General features: G+C 44.0%; 1 protein-coding gene across 2 annotated transcripts in view; it reads right to left on the reverse strand.

The window, feature by feature from the left end:
• Nucleotides 1-2,085: 2,085 nt before the first annotated feature.
• The window catches only part of LOC309813226 ((E2-independent) E3 ubiquitin-conjugating enzyme FATS), a gene marked incomplete at both ends in the record, with an annotated part of 240,926 nt that continues 224,474 nt past the window's right edge, over nt 2,086-18,537 (reverse strand). For both annotated transcript variants that reach the window (XM_082637849.1, XM_082637848.1), the window contains 3 exons: nt 2,086-2,124; nt 2,213-2,312; nt 6,314-6,377. In XM_082637849.1, coding sequence (XP_082493975.1) covers nt 2,086-2,124; nt 2,213-2,312; nt 6,314-6,377 — 203 coding nt within the window. The remainder of the gene's footprint in view (nt 2,125-2,212; nt 2,313-6,313; nt 6,378-18,537) is intronic.

Below are 18,537 nucleotides of genomic sequence, written 5' to 3' on the forward strand. Positions count from 1 at the left end.
GAGGCAAAGTTAAATAACTGGGCACACCAGTCAGTTTATCATCCCACACCTCCAAAGGCACCCTTTTTGCCTTCTCTGTTAAAATGGATGCAGGCCCTTGCAATGTTTCCCCTCTACCTGCTGGCACACTGCCATGCTTTGCCAGTAGAGGGAGCGGGAGAGACACTGCAGGAGGAGAAGGGCATGGCTTCCCACACCAGGGACAGTGGCTCAAGGTCCCTGCAAACGTGCACCCCCCCATCCACCCCCCCAGTTCCTGCAGGTCAAGCTACCGGCGGCCCTCGGTGGCCAGCTGCCTACCCCAGCATCTCCCTCAGGTGGTGCTGTAGCAGCGTGCCTCCAAGGAGACAGTTTCCAACGATATCTAGATCTTCGCCCAGGAGCCTGGGCAGTACTTGTCCTCAGGGCAGCACTGCTCCTTTACCTGCTCTTCCCACCTGTATTCTTTTGAGCTCTCTTTACCGCTCAGTAGCCAATCCCGCATCACTCCAATCCTCTGTTATGTTTTATAACCATGTACCTTGAACTTCCCTGTTCACGTCGCTGTGAGGTTCCTCTCTCCTGAGGGGGTCCAGACTGATACCCGTGCCTACAGCCACAGACCAGGGAGCAGCGCAGCCAAGACGTGAATCCAGAGTCTCCACTCATGGTGGCACGGTCAGATCATCTTGCTGGGCAACGCTGCACAGGTTCTGATGCCACGTGCACCCAGAGTGAAGTGCCCATCCATATTGAGGGCAGGGCAGAGGAGACGTGACAGGAGAGAACTCAGAGGCTGAGCTTTCAAATAATTTTCTAGCAGATACGCAGAGGAAAGGCATTCCAGGAAGAGGGGATGGTGTATGCAGCCATGGGAGGAGGGAAAGGGACAGAAGTGTCACCAGGGCTCCTGCCTAATCCCCTAAACTGCCTTCTCATTCCCGGGGAGATTCGTAGTGAGATGTGGGGACTTCAGGATCCTAACCTTGCTCTCAACAGCATCCCGACACCTCTCAGGCCAACTCTCTGGGAAAAACCTTCTCCCCAGGCATCGGGCACAACAAGGGCCCTGACCTGGGGGCTGTGATGGTCAGAAGGTGGTGACACAGGCGGTCAGAGGTCCCCACTGGACCTTGGTGACATTTCTCTCTGAGCACCATCTATATTGGCTGCTTGGTTCATAACACAGAACACGGAATAGAGCAGTACTTTAAGTTTTGTAATCATTGCATTTATTTCCATTTTTGATAAAACTATTGCTCTTCACTCCCCAAACGCATATTTATAAATAATGGACATTGTAATTGTGTGGAGGAACAAACGTTAGAGTTGGAGCCATCAGGCCATTTTCAGCAACACAGCTCTTTTTGGGGGGGGGACTGGACGGTTTACAGCAAACACTGAAGTTACCTACAACTTTTTCCAGCCAATTCTGCCCTCAGGGCTTCCACGGAAATAGGCTCTTTTGCTAAACGAAGGCAGGTCCTGGGAGTAGGGTGGGAGAAGTAAGGGCTGCTCTGATCACCCCAGGTCACCAAGAAACAGGTCACTTGTCCCCAGCCTCTGGCAGAGCGCCCGCCTAGTTCCAAAGTCTGCCTTCAGTATTACATGGCACACACACCCAGAGAGGTTTCAAACACACTGTGTGATATCCCCAAATTTGGAAGTTGAGATTGGTATTTTGAAAGAGATGTATTTTAGGTCCTAGAAATTCGATGAAAAAAAAAAAAAAAAACCCAGCTCCCAGGGATCTAAGCCCACTTGAGCACAGAAGACCTTTCTGCCTGAGTGGAAATGGTAGGGGGAAAAACCAGAAGCAAAAGATAAAATTCAGAAGTAAAAAAAAAAAAAAATGAATGGACTGTATCGAGTGCGTTCAGTTGAGTTGATTACCCCCCTGCAGTCTGATGATCCATTTCCTCAAGGGTTATTGTTTCTGCTTGGTTTGGGTCAGCAATTCAGGAAGCTATGCTTTCCTTTATGAAAAAAAAAAATCAAAAGCAAAATAAGTGTTTCACGTCATGAAGATAATGCTAAGTTTAATGGCTTATCCAGCGTTTGAAGTCATCCCAGGTCCAGGTAGAGGGTCAGCAGGGCAGCCTGTGGTTAGACTGCATTCCTTTGAAGGAGCTGGTCCAGTAATTGCTAGGGAATTAGAGACAAAGAAGTCAAGTTCAGAGTCAGCATCTGGGCACCACACACACGTCACACCTGCTGGCGGCCGGGCCATTACCTTTTTGAAGACTTCGGCCCGGAGTCTGTTACTCTGTAAGATCACCCTTTTCTTTTGTTCTTCTTTTTTCTTTCTAACTTCCGGCAAGTTATTATAGATTCTGAAACAGATTCAGAAAACATTCTGAATGGTAGCGAGATAGCGTGTGTCTGCTGTGGATCTGTGTCCTCTCTTGTCAGCAGGCTCTTCCATTTCAAAGGGACGATCAGCTGCATATGGGCCACCTCGCATCTGTGAGACCCAAGACCCGGGGCTCCCCTGACCATCTCCAGATGGGACTGCCCAGGCAGGGGCCACGCAGCAGATGGAGCCCCACCCAGGGCAAAGCTGGAGAGGCCGGTTGTATAATCAGAAGTCACTTTTCTTGTCTCTCCATCTTCTACGATAATTAACCACGTGCTTGTAAAATGAGAGATTCTAGACCTACCGCTTTGCCACTCTGAGTGTAAACTTACCTTTGACCAGATACCTTTTTGCCACTGAGTTTTTGTCTCCCTATGACTTAGAAAAGGAGAAGCGAATCAATGGAAGTAGCAGGAATTGTACTGGAATGACACACACATAAAATATGTGTGTGTTTGCCTCTTTACCTACTGCATTCCTAATTAAGCTGTTTCCAAATACCTCTCAGGCATATGTATTGATATTATGTTCTTGTCCTGGTGTAAAATTAGGAGCTTCCAAGATACAAGCAGGGCCTGAGGGATCCTTCTTCTGGGCCCTTTCTTCTTACTTCCCTACAGAAATTGTTTATGTACTGATGCCAAACAAGATTTCTGCTGGAATCCACAGACACAGAGGAGACACTGTAGCCTGAGCTTTTGGGGTGCTGTACACGTGGCACTTGGCTTAACATCTCTTGTTTTATTTTCTCTCATGTTTGAAAGCCAGACAAAATTTGTTTAACATGTTGCCCTCTTAAAATAATAATTACAAACAATACAAGTATTGATGATGACAATATTAGCAGGTGACATTGTCTTGGTTATAGGGCACTAGGCTAATAATCTTTTTATGAATTTACCTTTTAAAAAGTTTTATCTATTTTTTTTGAAATATAGCTGATTTACAATGTTATGTCAGTTTCAGGTGTACAGCAGTGATTCAGTTATACATATACATATATATTATTTTTCAGATTCTTTTCCTTTATAGGTTATTAGAAAGTATTGATTCTAGTTCCCTGTGCTATATAGTAGGTCTCTGTTGGTTATCTATTTTATATATAATAGTGTGTACACGTTAATCCCAAACTCCTAATTTACCCTTCCCGCCTTTCCCCTTTGGTAACCATAAGTTTGTTTTCTATGTCTGTGGGTCTTTCTGTTTTGCAAATAAGTTCATTTCTATCATTATTTTTTTAGATTCCACATATCATTGATATCATATGACATCTGTCTTTCTCTGTCTGACCTACTTCACTTAGTATGATCATCTCTAGGTCCATCCATGTTGCTACAAATGGCATTATTTCATTCTTTTTTATGGCTGAGTAATATTCCATTGTATATGTAGACCACATCTTCTTTATCCATTCATCTGTCAATGGACACTGAGGTTGCTTCCATATCCTGGCTACTGTGAATAGAGCTGCTATGAACATTGGGGTACATGTATCTTTTCGAATTATGGTTTTCTCTCAATATATGCTCAGAAGTGGGATTGCAGGATCATATGGTAGTTTTATTTTTAGTTTTTTAAGGAACCTCCATACTGTTCTCCATAGTGGCTGCACCAATTTACATTCCCACCAACAGTGCAAGAGAGTTCCTTACTAGGCTAATCACCTGACATGAATTTTCCCGGGTAGCCCTCACGACAGTTGGAAGAGACACCGTCCAGTGTCCTGCTGTTATGGGAGTGAGGAACCCATCCCCAGCAAGGTCAGGAGGCCAGTGACATCCCTCGGCTGGTGAATGAGGGGCTGGGAGTCCAGCCTCGGTCTGTCTGACTTCATGCAACACTGTTCCCCAATCATGTAGTGTAGAGTGACCTGGGAATTGCTTGCACATGGCACAGTGCCTGGCACACTGAGGGCATCAACATGATCTAAATGAACACACGATTGCCAAATCAAAGAGCAATTCTAGAGGGGACCAGGAGAAGTCTGTCAGGGTCAGTAGGCAATCTGACATGTCCCAAAGCTCCACAGTGGAAATCCTTCTGGATCCATAGACACGCATCTTCCCGATCTTGACCATCTGATCTTGTGGGGAGTTTAGGACAAAAATTCCTAGGCCTCAGCCCTGGAGCTTCTGCTGCAGTATTTTCTTAACATCCTCAATAAATAATGGCACATTTGTACAATGGACCACTCTGCATCAATGAGGAAAATCATCCATGTCTTCTGACATAGAAAAAGACCTCACAGACACAAAGTAAAAGAAGCAAGCTACAGAAAGATAATATTATATATAGCATGATCCCATTTATGGTTAAGAATTAGATAACTAATAATAGTTATCTAATTAGATACTAAATAGTTATCTAATTTGTACATGTAAATAGATGTACAAATAAACGTCTATTTTTAGGCAGAGAGAAAGGCCCGGAATGATATATAGGATGCAGATAACTGTGGTGTCTCTGGAGAAAGTACAAGGCTGGGAGGTGGGGCAGGAGCAGGGACGGTCAGTCATGAGGGACTTCAGCTCTCTCTCCTCTGTTTGAATTTTTTTAATGAAAATGTAATTTAATAATATAACTAATAACAAAGAATACAAAAGAAAAGGAAGCTCCAGTGTGATTCTGTGGGTGCGTGAAGTCTGAGAACCGGGGTCTTAGCCCACCCAGGGCAGAGCCCACAGAGCAGAGCGGAAGTCCCGTTACTGACCACATCTGAGGAGACCTGGCTTCCAGCCAGGGAAGCCATGATGTGGGGAACAGCATCACTCTGCTCACCGGTCCTCTCAGAGCCTCAGTTTCCTCTTCAGTAAAATGATATGGTGATACTCTGTCCACGAAGGCTGCTTTGAGATCTACATTATAATTTCAAGTCTCCATAATAGCAGCTCTGGACTTAGGGACCAGGAGGGGAAGATTTGGCTGAATTTTCCACCAAATTGAAAAAGGAATATTTTTGGCATGAGGTATACACAACTTTGCACTTCTGAAACGGCAGGTCTTGAAACCCAGTGGCCCTTTAAAAACCCCAGTTAGAAAGCTGCACATTGGGTCATTAATGGGGTGGTCCCCTTCCTCCTCACTTTTACTTTTTTATTTACAAAGAGGTTCCCTGCAGATAATCAAAGTTGGCTAATTGTCATGGAAACAATATAATCATGGGAAAGCAGAGATTTTGCGCCTGGAGTGGGGAGAAATGTATTCTTCCTATTTTAATGGTTTCTCTAAGTTGTACCATCAATTTGGTTTAATTGTTATAGGTCCTCCCAGTGTTAGATACTTTATTATAAGCTAATGGCATTTTACTTGGATGAACTTGGCAAACTCTGTCAAGTTATTACATTTGGGTTGGGAGGCCAGGTCTCAGAAAGAATGGCAGCCTTTGTGTGTTGGTGAGAACGAGTGGGTGTCTAGAATAGCAACCAGCCAAGCAGGACAGGGAGAGTTTGCGGGCAGCAGGGCCGCCAAGCCCGCCGGGGATGCAGTGCCAAAAAGGCCGGCTCGTGGCCCTCTGTGGCTTTGCCGGACCCATGCACCATCGGCCTCCAAGTCTGGATGCTTTTCTCCAGGCTCTGCCACCGTCAAGGCCCTCAGGAGACCTAGCTTCTCTCCTCCTCATAAAATTACCTGAGGAGGTGCACAGTGACAAACAGCACCTGCCCAGAGAAACGATGGGAAAGTGCAGAAGCATTCCTGCTACGAGGCTGGGGATCTCTTAGAGACCAATTACAGGACTGGTTCAGAATCCAAGACCCACCACTTTCCTAAGGTTTTTCCAAGAATGACATTAGCATTCAGAGGCGCAATTCAACAACTTCACTTCTTCCAGCCAGCTTTTCAAATCCACGGCCAAGAAGACCTCAGAGCTTAATCGTGACCTAGAAATAGTGGCCCAGCTGGACAGTGCCTGGATCCATCAAGCCATCCCTCCTCCCTCCTCCCCCACTTTTTTTGACCTCACACAATATAACCAAGTACCTTTTAGATCGCATGTGCATCTCCTTCTCTGAAATGTACCTTTCTTTCGGTTTGAACAAGTTATCTGGAAAAACAAAAAAGTGGAAAGAGGATTAATTTCAGAAGGTACAGACGTTGCACATTTCTAGAGAAACATCATGGTGGGCTTAGTTCACTCTCTGTTATCCACCCTGAATCTAAGCCCAGTCTGTTACAAACACAGCAGGGCTCAGTGGACACACACACCATGCACAGTTGTACTGAAATCAACAAACAGTTAAATATGGGCATGAAGTTCAAGGCTAACATCTAATAGTCTTTATGGTCAGTGACTCCTTTGCATGCTGCGTTTAGCAATAAAGAGGCATAGTTTACTGGGGTAGGGACACTGTGGCACGAAAATGTGTTTCAGTGTCGCTCTGGGGGCAGGGCCCTGGGTGTGAGGTCATCCCATCCACAAAAAATCTCCACACTAGGTTTCTGGTGCCTCTGAAGACAAGGAAATCTCCCACTATTGCTGAAACGCTTGGAGAGCAGGAGCTTTCACTCACAATTGTGGCCTCCATCAGGGATGCTCAGCCTCTGCATCCTTCCTAATGAAGGAATTAGCCCTTCCCAAGGTCAGAACATGTAATGGACAACAACATAACAGTAATGGCTGTCTAGTGTCCTTTAAGAAAGTACACAGTGGCTAAAAATGACTACGAGTCTGGAATTTTTTTTAATGAAAGTACATATTGCTCATCACAAGGATGTTTACAGATGACACACTTAAAAGTGGTCTGTGTTTTTTCAAAACTAGTGTATACCTTTTTGCAATAACTCTGAAATCCCCATGAGACTCTCAGGCCTATGGGTTAGCCAAGAGGCTGGCACACAAAAATGTTTCATGGGGGTGCTTGTTGCATGGGGATGCATCTGAGCAGCTGCCACACATACTGTCTGGAACCCCTGGACTGTAACCAGCTCCCCTGCCTTCATTCAGCACAAGCAGACAGGTGACTCGGTGTCCTTCAATCATGGAGTTGCAGTGGGCTCCCTGGGATCCCCAGCCAAGACCCCACCATGTTTCTATCAGTCTCCCCCACCTGGGCCTGTCCTCCCTTGCTCAATACTCCAGTGGAGCCACCGAAGATTTCTCAGGCTTGAGAATATGCAGAATTTTCCAGGAATATACAAGAAGGTGGGATAGAGGCATGGATACGAAGACATCTCTTCTCCTCTGAGGAACTATAACACAGCTACCGATTTACAATATGGAAACAACACAGTGGCTGAACTTGTATTCTGTCTGGTTATAAACATAAAAGAAAAAAAGATTGCACCATTATTCAACTTCAAAGACGAGATTCAAAGGAAAAATAGAAGAAAAGAGAAAGAAATCAGAAGAGTTTTCCCAGTGAAGGGAAAACGTCCCCAGTGTTTGGAAAGGCACTGGGCCATGTGAACCAGGAGAGTCAATGTCGCCATGAAGACTGATCTGCAGAGACACCTCCCAGCGCCCACCCTCTGCTCACACTCCAGACAGGGCCCGGCCAGAACCCAGTACCTCAGGAAAATCCCAGCAGCATTCCAAAGAAATGGGCTGTCACCTTAAGGCAGTCGGGGTCTTGGGCAAGCAAATATGTGTCTGCCTGAAGACCCCCATTGAGGCAGGGAGAAGGAGCCTCCGACAGAGACTTAGACCTGGGTCTGCACCAGCTTTCCTCAGGAGTCACTCAGGATTAGGGAAAGGCCGATGTGAACAGATGCACGGTACCCCAAGGGAATAGAAATGTTACAAAGTGCACTTATAATATTTCTATAATCTCAGTTCAACTGTATGTGGTCTCCCCTCAGAAGTTAGTTCTGTTTTTGTTTTGGTTCGGTTTGATTTGTTTCTTTTGAGCACCTGATACCACAATGAAGCTTTGGTCTTATTTCCAAGAGGAAACAAAAGCAAATGTGAGCTATCTGGCACCTCCACTGTTTTGTTTTCTGAACTCTTCTCCGCCCGCTGTGCCTCAGCACAAGTTTAAATTCTGGGCCCAGCAGCCCATGTTAGGTGCAAAACAAGCATGTCTGTATCCAAGAGGGCCCACCCCAGCTGGCGGGCTCCACCCCACACCTCTCTGGTTGCTGTTGATTTTGAGTTTTCATAACAGCACGAGGCCCATGTGTTGGATAGTGGAGCTGCTTTCTGGATGGGATGGAAGAGAGGAAGAAAGCGAGGCTCTTCCTCCCTGGAGGAAGTTGTTTGAAATAATCAAGTGTGTCGCTAATGGCTCCCAACCTCACTAGAGTAAAAAGAACCCTATTTGGCACTTTGAGAGGGAAAGCAGCAGGAAGAGGGGAGGGGGCAGGGTGACACCTGAGGGTCAGCATCACTACTTGTAATAAACAGCGAGTGTTTATTGGATCGCCATAGATCTTCACACCAACCCTGCGACATACTCGTAATTGTTTTGTATTTTAGGGTTGGAAAATCAAAGTTCAAAGGGCCAAGGGTTTCCTGCTCAGGTTTATGCAGTGAATGAGTGAGTGGCAGAGTTGGATTTCAGTCCAAATCAGTCCAGCCCTGTCCACACATGCCCTCAACCTCAGAACACGGCCACCAACCCGTGGTTGCAGATTTCATCTTTTGGTCGCCCTGACAAGCGTTGGTCCATTTCCCAGGAGACCAATCCAAAATCCCTTTCTCTTCTTCCTTCTTCCTGCCTCCTACATTTAATGAGCAACTACTATGCCTCCAGGGAATGCTCAGAAGAAAATAAAAATGATAAGATCCTGCCACCATGAGACTTCATTATTGAAGGAGTCAGATAATTAACAAACCAGCTACAAAGTATCAGGTAAGTGCTGTGATCAAAAAGAATCATGGCCACAGGGTCAAGGAGGACCGGGGTGGTCAGGAAGGCTCCTCAGGGAGGAGGTATTTAAACCATGACCCAAATGACCACAGGAGCCGGCCGTGGGGGCCAGTAGAGGGAAGTGTGAGGAAGGATCGGGGACACAGTGCACACAGTGTGAGGGAGGGGGCACGAGGGTATGAGAAGGCAGGCCGGGAGCAGAGGTGAAAGCAAAGACAGCTGTGGTTCTGCACCCAGGTTATACACTTCACCACCGCCTGCGGAGTCTAACCACAATCCACACACGTGGGCACTGGAACCCAAACCAGAATCTCCGATGATTCTAGTGGGCGCCGTGTAATAGGGAAGAACGAATCTGACTCCATATCAGCAACGTTTCTTTTCCTTTAACCTTTGTATTCCATTGCTTTTGCTCTGAGTTAAGAATGTTGCCTATAGCCTGAAATAGACAGGAAAGCCTATTCTCGAGGCTCTGATCTTTAAGGGTATAATACTTTTCTGTTCATATAGAGATGAAAAGTTGCAGAACAGACACAAACATTTGTCTTGTTGGAGGTTTACAGGAACATCGTGACCTAACCTATGCGGACAGCTACAAGAACAAAGGATTCCAACACCAGGAAATCTGCAACAACCAACCACGCCCCTCCCTCAGGTTGCCTTTGAAAAGGCTTTGCTGAAACCCTTTGGGGAGGCTGGGCTTTTTGGGGGCATGAGCCACCGTCTCCTTGCATAACCCTGCAATAAACCTTTCTCTGCACTAGATCCCTATGTTTCGGTACTGTTTGGCCTAACTGTGGGTCATGCACACGAACTTGCATTCTGTAACAGCAGGCGATGGGAAGCATCAGTGTTGGGTTTTGCAAGCCTATTAAGGAGATTTGCAAGTCTGTTGAGTTTTCCTCCAGAGTAAGAGATGGAGAGCCAGGTGGGTTTTTTTTTTAACTTTATTTATTTTTATACAGCACGTTCTTATTAGTTATCTATTTTTATAAATATTAGTGTATACATGTCAATCCCAATCTCCCAATTCATCCCCCCCCACTGCCACTTTCCCCCCTTGGTGTCCATACATTTGTTCTCTACATCTGTGTCTCTATTTCTGCCCTGCAAACCGGTTCATCTGTAGCATTTTTCTAGGTTCCACATATATGCGATAGTATATGATATTTTTCTCTTTCTGACTTACTTCACTCTATATGACAGACTCTAGATCCATCCACGTCTCTAAAAGTGACCAAATTTCATTCCTTTTTATGGCTGAGTAATATTCCATTGTATATATGTACCACATCATCTTTATCCATTTGCCTGTTGATGGGCATTTAGGTTGCTTCCATGACCTGGCTATTGTAAATAGTGCTGCAATGAACATTGGGGTGCATGTGTCTCTTTAAATTATGGTTTTCTCTGGGTATATGCCCAGTAGTGGGATTGCTGGGTCGTATGGTAGTTCTATTTTTAGTTTTTTTATGGAACCTTCATACTGTTCTCCATAGTGCCTGTATCAATTTACATTCCCACCAACAGTGCAAGAGGGTTCCCTTGTGTCCACACCCTCTCTAGCATTTGGTGTTTGAAAATTTTCTGATGCCCATTTTAACTGGTGTGAGGTGATACCTCATTGTAGTATTGATTTCCATTTCTCTAATGATTAGTGATGTTGGGCACTCTTTCATGTGTTTGTTGGCTATCTGTATGTCTTCTTTGGAGAAATGTCTATTTAGGTCTTCTGACCATTTTTGGATCGGGTTGTTTGTTTTTTTGATATTGAGCTGCACAAGCTGCTTGTATACTTTGGAGATTAATCCTTTGTCAGTTGCTTCATTGGCAACTATTTTCTCCCATTCTGAGGACTGTCTTTTCATCTTGTTTATGGTTTCCTTTGCTGTGCAAAAGCTTTTAAGTTTCATTAGGTCTCATTTGTTTATTTTTGTTTTTATTTCCATTTCTCTAGGAGGTGGGTCAAAAAGGATTTTGCTGTGATTTAGGTGATAGAGTGTTCTGCCTATGTTTTCATCTAAGAGTTTTATAGTGTCTGGCCTTACATTTAGGTCTTTAATCCATTTGGAGTTTATTTTTGTGTATCATGTTAGAGAGTGTTCTAATTTCATTCTTTTACATGTAGCTGTCCAGTTTTCCCAGCACCACTTACTGAAGAGGCTGTCTTTTCTCCACTGTATATTCTTGTTCCTTTATCAAAAATAAGGTGACCATATGTGCGTGGGCTTAGCTCTGGGATTTCTATGCTGTTCCACTGATGCACATTTCTGTTTTTGTGCCAGTACCATACTGTTTTGATTACTGTAGCTTTGTAGTAGAGTCTGAAGTCAGGGAGCCTGATTCCTACAGCTCGGTTTTTCTTTTTCAAGACTACTTTGTGTTTCCATACAAATTGTGAAATTTTTTGTTCTAGTTCTGTGAAAAATGTCATTGGTAGTTTAATAGGGATTGCATTGAATCTGTAGATTACTTTGGGTAGTAGAGTCATTTTCACAATGTGGATTCTTGCAATCGAAGAACATGGTATATCTCTCCATCTGTTTGTATCATCTTTAATTTCTTTCATCAGTGTCTTATAGTTTTCTGCATACAGGTCTTTTGTCTCCTTAGGTAGGTTTATTCCTGGGTATTTTATTCTCTTTTTTGCAGTGGTAAATGGGAGTGTTTCCTTAATTTTTCTTTCAGATTTTTCATCACTTGTGTATAGGAATGCAAGAGATTTCTGTGCATTAATTTTGTATCCCACAACTTTACCAAATTCATTGATTAGCTCTAGTAGTTTTCTGGAAGAGTCTTTAGGATTCTCTATGTATAGTATCATGTCATCTGCAAACAGGGACAGTTTTACTTCTTCTTTTGCAATTTGTATTCCTTTTATTTCTTTTTCTTCTCTGATTGCCATGGCTAGGACTACCAAAACTGTGTTGAATAATAGTGGCAAGAGTGGACATCCTTTTCTTGTTCGTGATCTTAGAGGAAATGGTTTCAGTTTTTCACCATTGAGAATGATGTTTGCTGTGGGTTGTCGTATATGGCCTTCATTATGTTGAGGTAGGTTCCCTCTATGCCCACTTTCCGGAGAGTTTTTTATCATAAATGGGTGTGGAATTTTGTCATAAGCTTTTTCTGCATCTATTGAGATGATCATATGGTTTTTAGTCTTCAATTTGCTAATATGGTTTATCACATTGATTGATTTGCATATATTGAAGAATCCTTGCATCCCTGGGATAAATCCCACTTGATCATGGTGTATGATCCTTTTAACATGCTGTTGGATTCTGTTTGCTAGTATTTTGTTGAGGATTTTTGCATCTATATTCATCAGTAATATTGGTCTGTAATTTTCTTTTTTTGTACTATGTTTGTCTGGTTTTGGTATCAGGGTGATGGCAGCCTCATAGAATGAGTTTGGGAGTTTTCCTTCCTCTGCAGTTTTTGGGAAGAGTTTGAGAAGGATGGGTGTTAGCTCTTCTCTAAATGTTTGATAGAATTCACCTGTGAAGTCATCTGGTCCTGGATTTTTGTTTGTTGGAAGATTTTTTTATCACAGTTTCAATTTCATGACTTGTGATTTGTCTGTTCATATTTTCTATTTCTCCCTGGTTCAGTCTTGGAAGGTTATACCTTTCTAAGAATTTGTTCATTTCTTCCACGTTGTCCATTTTATTGGCATAGAGTTGCTTGTAGTAGTCTCTTAGGATGCTTTCTATTTCTGTGGTGTCTGTGGTAACTTCTCCTTTTTCATTTCTAATTTTATTGATTTGAGTCCTCTCCCTCTTTTTCTTGATGAGTTTGGCTTATCAATTTTGTTTATCTTCTCAAAGAACCAGCTTTTAGGTTTATTGGTCTTTGTTATTGTTTTCTTGTTTATATTTCATTTATTTCTGCTCTGATCTTTATGATTTCTTTCCCTCTACTAACTTTGAGTTTTGTTTTTCTTTCTTTAGCTCTTTAGGTGTAATGTTAGATTATTTCAGATTTTTCTTGTCTCTTGAGGTAGGCTTGTATTGCTATAAACTTCCCTCTTAGAACTGCTTTTGCTGCATCCCATGGGTTTTGGATCGTCGTGTTTTCATTGTCATTTGTCTCTAGGTATTTTTTGATTTCCTCTTTGATTTCTTCAGTGATCAGTTGGTTATTTAGTAACGTATTGTTTAGTCTCCATGTATTTGTGTTTTTTATGTTATGTTCCTTGTAATTGATTTCTAATCTCATAGCATTGTGGTCAGAAAAGACGCTTGATATGATTTTAATTTTCTTAAATTTACTGAGGCTTGATTTGTGACCCAAGATGTAGTCTATACTGGAGAATGTTCTGTGTGCACTTGAGAAGAAAGTGTAATCTGCTGTTTCTGCATGGAATGTCCTATAAATATCAATTAAATCTATCTGGTCTATTGTGTCATTTAAAGCTTGTGTTTCCTTATTAATTTTTTGTTTGGATGATCTGTCCAGTGATGTAAGTGAGGTGTTCAAGTCCCCCAATATTACTGTGTTACTGTCGATTTCCTCTTTTATAGCTGTTAGCAGTTGCCTCATGTATGGAGGTGCTCCTATGTTGGGTTCATATACTTTTATAATTGTTATATCTTCTTCTTGGATTGATCCCTTGATCATTATGTAGTGTCCTTCCTTGCCTCTTGTAACGTTCTGTATTTTAAAGTCTATTTTATCTGATATGAGTATTGCTACTTCACCTTTCTTTTGATTTCCATTTGCATGGAATATCTTTTTCCATCCCCTTTCAGTCTGTATGTGTCCCTAGGTCTGAAGTGGGTCTCTTGTAGACAGCATATAGATGGATCTTGTTTTTGTATCCATTCAGCAAGCCTGTGTCTTTTGGTTGGAGCATTTAATCCGTTCACATTTAAGGTAATTATCGATATGTATGTTCTTGTTACCATTTTCTTAATTGTTATGTGTTTGTTTTTGTAGGTCGTTTTCTTCTCTTGTGTTTCCCACTTGGAGAAGTTCCTTTAGCATTTGTTGTAGAGCTGGTTTGGTGGTGCTGAATTCTCTTAGCTTTTGCTTGTCTGTAAAGCTTTTGATTTCTCCATCAAATCTGAATGAGATCCTTGCTGGGTAATCTTGGTTGTACGTTCTTCCCTTTCATCGCTTTAAATATATCATGCCACTCCCTTCTGGCTTGTAGAGTTTCTGCTAAGAATTCAGCTGTTGGGCCTCCCTGGTGGCGCAGTGGTTGAGAGTCCGCCTGCTGATGCAGGGGATACGGGTTCGTGCCCCGGTCTGGGAGGATCCCATATGCCGCGGAGCGGCTGGGCCCGTGAGCCATGGCCGCTGGGCCTGTGCATCCGGAGCCTGTGCTCCGCAACGGGAGAGGCCACAGCAGTGAGAGGCCCGCATACCGCAAAAAAAAAAAAAAAAAAAAAAAAAGAATTCAGCTGTTAACCTTATGGGAGGTCTCTTGTACATTATTTGTCATTTTTCCCTTGTTGCTTTCCATAATTTTTCTTTGCCTTTAATTTTTGTCAATTTGATTACTATGTGTCTTAGCATGTTTCTCCTTGGGTTTATCCTGCCTGGGACTCTCTGTGCTTCCTGGACTTGGGTGGCTATTTCCTTTCCCATGTTAGGGAAGTTTTCGACTATCACCTCTTCAAATATTTTCTCTGGTCCTTTCTCTCTCTCTTCTCCTTCTGGGACCCCTATAATGTGAATGTTGTTGCGTTTAATATTGCCCCAGATGTCTCTTAGGCTGTCTTCATTTCTTTTCATTCTTTTTTCTTTATTCTGTTCCATAGCAGTGAATTCCACCATTCTGTCTTCCAGGTCACTTATCCGTTCTTCTGCCTCAGTTATTCTGCTATTGATTCCTTCTAGTGTAGTTTTCATTTCAGTTATTGTATTGTTCATCTCTGTTTGTTTGTTCTTTAATTCATCTAGGTCCTTGTTAAACATTTCTTGCATCTGCTCAATCTTTGCCTCCATTCTTTTTCCGAGGTCCTGGATCATCTTCACTATCATTATTCTGAATTCTTTTTCTGGAAGGTTTCCTATCTCCACTTCATTTAGTTGTTTTTCTGGGGTTTAACTTGTCCCTTCATCTGGTACATAGCCCTCTGACTTTTCATTTTGCCTATGTTTCTGTGAATGTGGTTTTCCTTCCACAGGCTGAAGAATTGTAGTTCTTCTTGCTTCTGCTGTCTGCCCTCTGGTGGATGAGGCTATCTAAGAGGCTTGTGCAAGTTTCCTGATGGGAGGGACTGGTGGTGGGTAGAGTTGGCTGTTGCTCTGGTGGGCAGAGGTCAGTAAAACTTTAATCTACTTGTCTGCTCATGGGAGGGGATGGGTTCCCTCCCTGTTGGTTGTTTGGCCTGAGGCGACCCAACACTGGAGCCTACCGGGCTCTTTGGTGGGGCTAATGGCGGACTCTTGGAGGGCTCATGCCAAGGAGTACTTCCCAGAACTTCTGCTGCCAGTGTCCTTGTCCTCACGGTGAGCCCCAGCCACCCCCAGACTCTGCAGGAAACCCTCCGACACTAGCAGGTAGGTCTGGTTCAGTCTTCTATGGGGTCACTGTTCCTTCCCCTGGGTCCTGATGCGTACACTACTTTGTGTGTGCCCTCCAAGAGCGAAGTCTCTGTTTCCCCCAGTCCTGTCGAAGTCCTGCAATCAAATTCCGCTAGCCTTCAAAGTCTGATTCTCTAGGAATTCCTCCTCCTGTTGCCAGACCCCCAGGTTGGGAAGCGTGATGTGGGGCTCAGAACCTTCACTCTAGTAGGTGGACTTCTGTGGTATGTGTTCTCCAGTTGGTGAGTCACCCACCCAGAGGTTATGAGGTTTGATTTTATTGTGATTGCGCCCCTCCTACCATCTCACTGTGGCTTCTCCTTTGTCTTTAGATGTGGGGTATCTTTTTTGGTGAATTCCAGTGTCTTCCTGTCGATGATTGTTCCGTGGTTAGTTGTGATTCCAGTGCTCTCACAAGAGGGAGTCACCCCGTGGGGTTTTAAGCAGGGGATCTGATTTGCATTCTTAAAGGCCGACTCCAGCAGCTGTTCAGAACACGCACCAACTGGGTGGAGGAAATTCAAACATGGCAGCAGGGAGATAGGTCAGACCACTGCAGCCAGGTAAGCGAAAGATGACAGCAATGCTCAGCACAGCTGGGAAGTGGAGGACTCAGGACTCACCTACACTCACCGAACATGAGCCAAGAGAGTGGTGAAGGTGGAAGAGAAAACCAGGCTTTATGGGGGAGGGATGGATTGGGAGTTTGGGGTTAGCAGATGCAGACTATTATATATAGAATGAATAAACAACAAGGTCCTACTGTATAGCACAGGGAACTATATTCAATACCCTATGATAATCCTTAATGGAAAAGAATATGAAAAAGCATGTGTATGTATGTGTGTGTGTGTGTGTGTGTGTATACACACACACACACACATATATATATCTCACTTTGCTGTACAGCAGAAATTAACACAGCATTGTAAATTAACTATACTTGCATAAAATAAATTTAAGAAAGAGAAAGAGAAAGAAAGAGAGAGAGAGAGAGAGAGAGGAAGGAAGGGAGGGAGGGAGGGAGGGAGGGAGGAAGAAAACCAGGCTTTGTGTTGGAGCAACCCTTCATTTGACTGTTAAGTGTTCACCTCTTTGGGGCTCGGCACACTCAAAGATCAATAAGACAAAGGGCTCAGAGCCCAGGGTGAGAGCCAGATACACGAGGCCTTCAGGTGCCAGGACTGATGTCTACACAGGGCGAGGGCTCATGGGGGGTGCACAGTCCACCAAGGAAGGGGTGGGACTGGGGAGACTTCACAGCAGGAGACAGCTGAGCTGAACCTTGAAAAAGAAAGAGGTGTCCCAACAGTGGGAGGAGGGCTGGGAGGAGGGTGGCCCAGGTGGAAACACAGCAGGACCATGGGGACCAGCCTGCAGCAAGAGACAGTTCTTCAAGGCATCATAGAGCAGGACCTCGTTTCATGAGATGGAAACCATCCTGCACGCACTTTGCTCAAAAATACAGTGAAAGCCCATCTATCAATTCCCTTTTAATGGAAATTCTACCTTTATAAAATTAAAGTGACTGATGAGAACAGTTTTCAGCTAGCTTATGGGTCTTTTCTGGATTTTCCTTGAAGCTGCACATGTTCTAATTCACTAACACAGAGGAAAAAAACGGCCACTGTATTTACCTCCTGTTTTATCATTCAAACACAGCAGGGGTTTTCCCCACCCACCCCACCCCCAAGCACATTACTAAGGTAAATTGCCTATTTCTGTCTTCATGGAAAACTCTTCTTCTTTTTATTTTTTTAAACCTGAATCTCTCGTGTCTGGCTTATCATTGTATCCAAACTACTGGCCTGTTGCTAATTTCGTGTGGCAAGGCCAGACACACTGAGCCTGATTCAGGTTAGTGAGCAACGAGCTACCGAGAGTTTGGTGCTTCTGAGGCTGTTCTTGGGGAGCACCTGAGTAAAAGCCAAGTCCTGACATCCCGTCCATCGCTATAAACACACGCGGGTGTTTATTACAACCCTCACCTCACACACGTGCAAACACGCACGCACATATGGGGACAGGTGGCATCCACATCCAGGCAGCTAGCTGACAGGGTCAGCAGGAGGCAGACAGGATCCCCGGACACCAGTATAATTGGTTGCTTATGAGGCCAGAGCTCATTTTCCTCCACGCAGAGTCCTTATCTACAGCTCTGATGGCAAAGCTTCATTTTTCCTATTGAACAAGTAATCTAAATGATAATCAAGTTCACACTGGATTTATGAGTGCAGCGCCCTTGCAGAAGCTGATTTTCTGCAGTCACCCTGAGCACTTTGAAGAGTCTTTTAGAATTTGCTTCCCCTAGCTTAAAAACACCAAACCCAAGAGATGCCTGTGGGAGAGAATCCAGCCGGGAGCCAACAAACCAGTTTGGAGCATAGATGCCAAGTCTACACTGGCCGGCGTCTTCTAGGAAAGACAGGGCCTCCCAAAAGGAATGGAAATGGGATATGTTTTAGGGAAGAAAATCTCTAGAGGATTCTTCTCCTGAAAAGGGGCCCCAATACACGTGTATTCTAAGGTCACGAGGCTGTTCATTATGTCCGTTTCCAAGCCAGTGAGCAGCTGGCCCTCCTGCCTCTGGAATAATTACATCATGGTCTTCAGGAGTTACATCCAGTTACTTGCACATCATTTCCATTCAGCTCACTTCGCTGGGACCTCCAATTTGCTGACGTGGGCAGCAGCCGAGTGGCCTGCCTTGGACCAATTAACCCTCCAGAAATGAAACGGTGTGCATTACACTGTAGAAAAGCCAGTTGAAGACTCATAGGTTGTTTGCCTTCAAAATGCTCTTGTGATGATAAAATCTTGTGCTGGATAAACATCCTCATTTTTCTGAAATCCCTTCTA

Source organism: Mesoplodon mirus, assembly GCF_964341445.2.
Source record: "Mesoplodon mirus genome assembly, chromosome: 2".
Taxonomy (NCBI): domain Eukaryota; kingdom Metazoa; phylum Chordata; class Mammalia; order Artiodactyla; family Ziphiidae; genus Mesoplodon; species Mesoplodon mirus.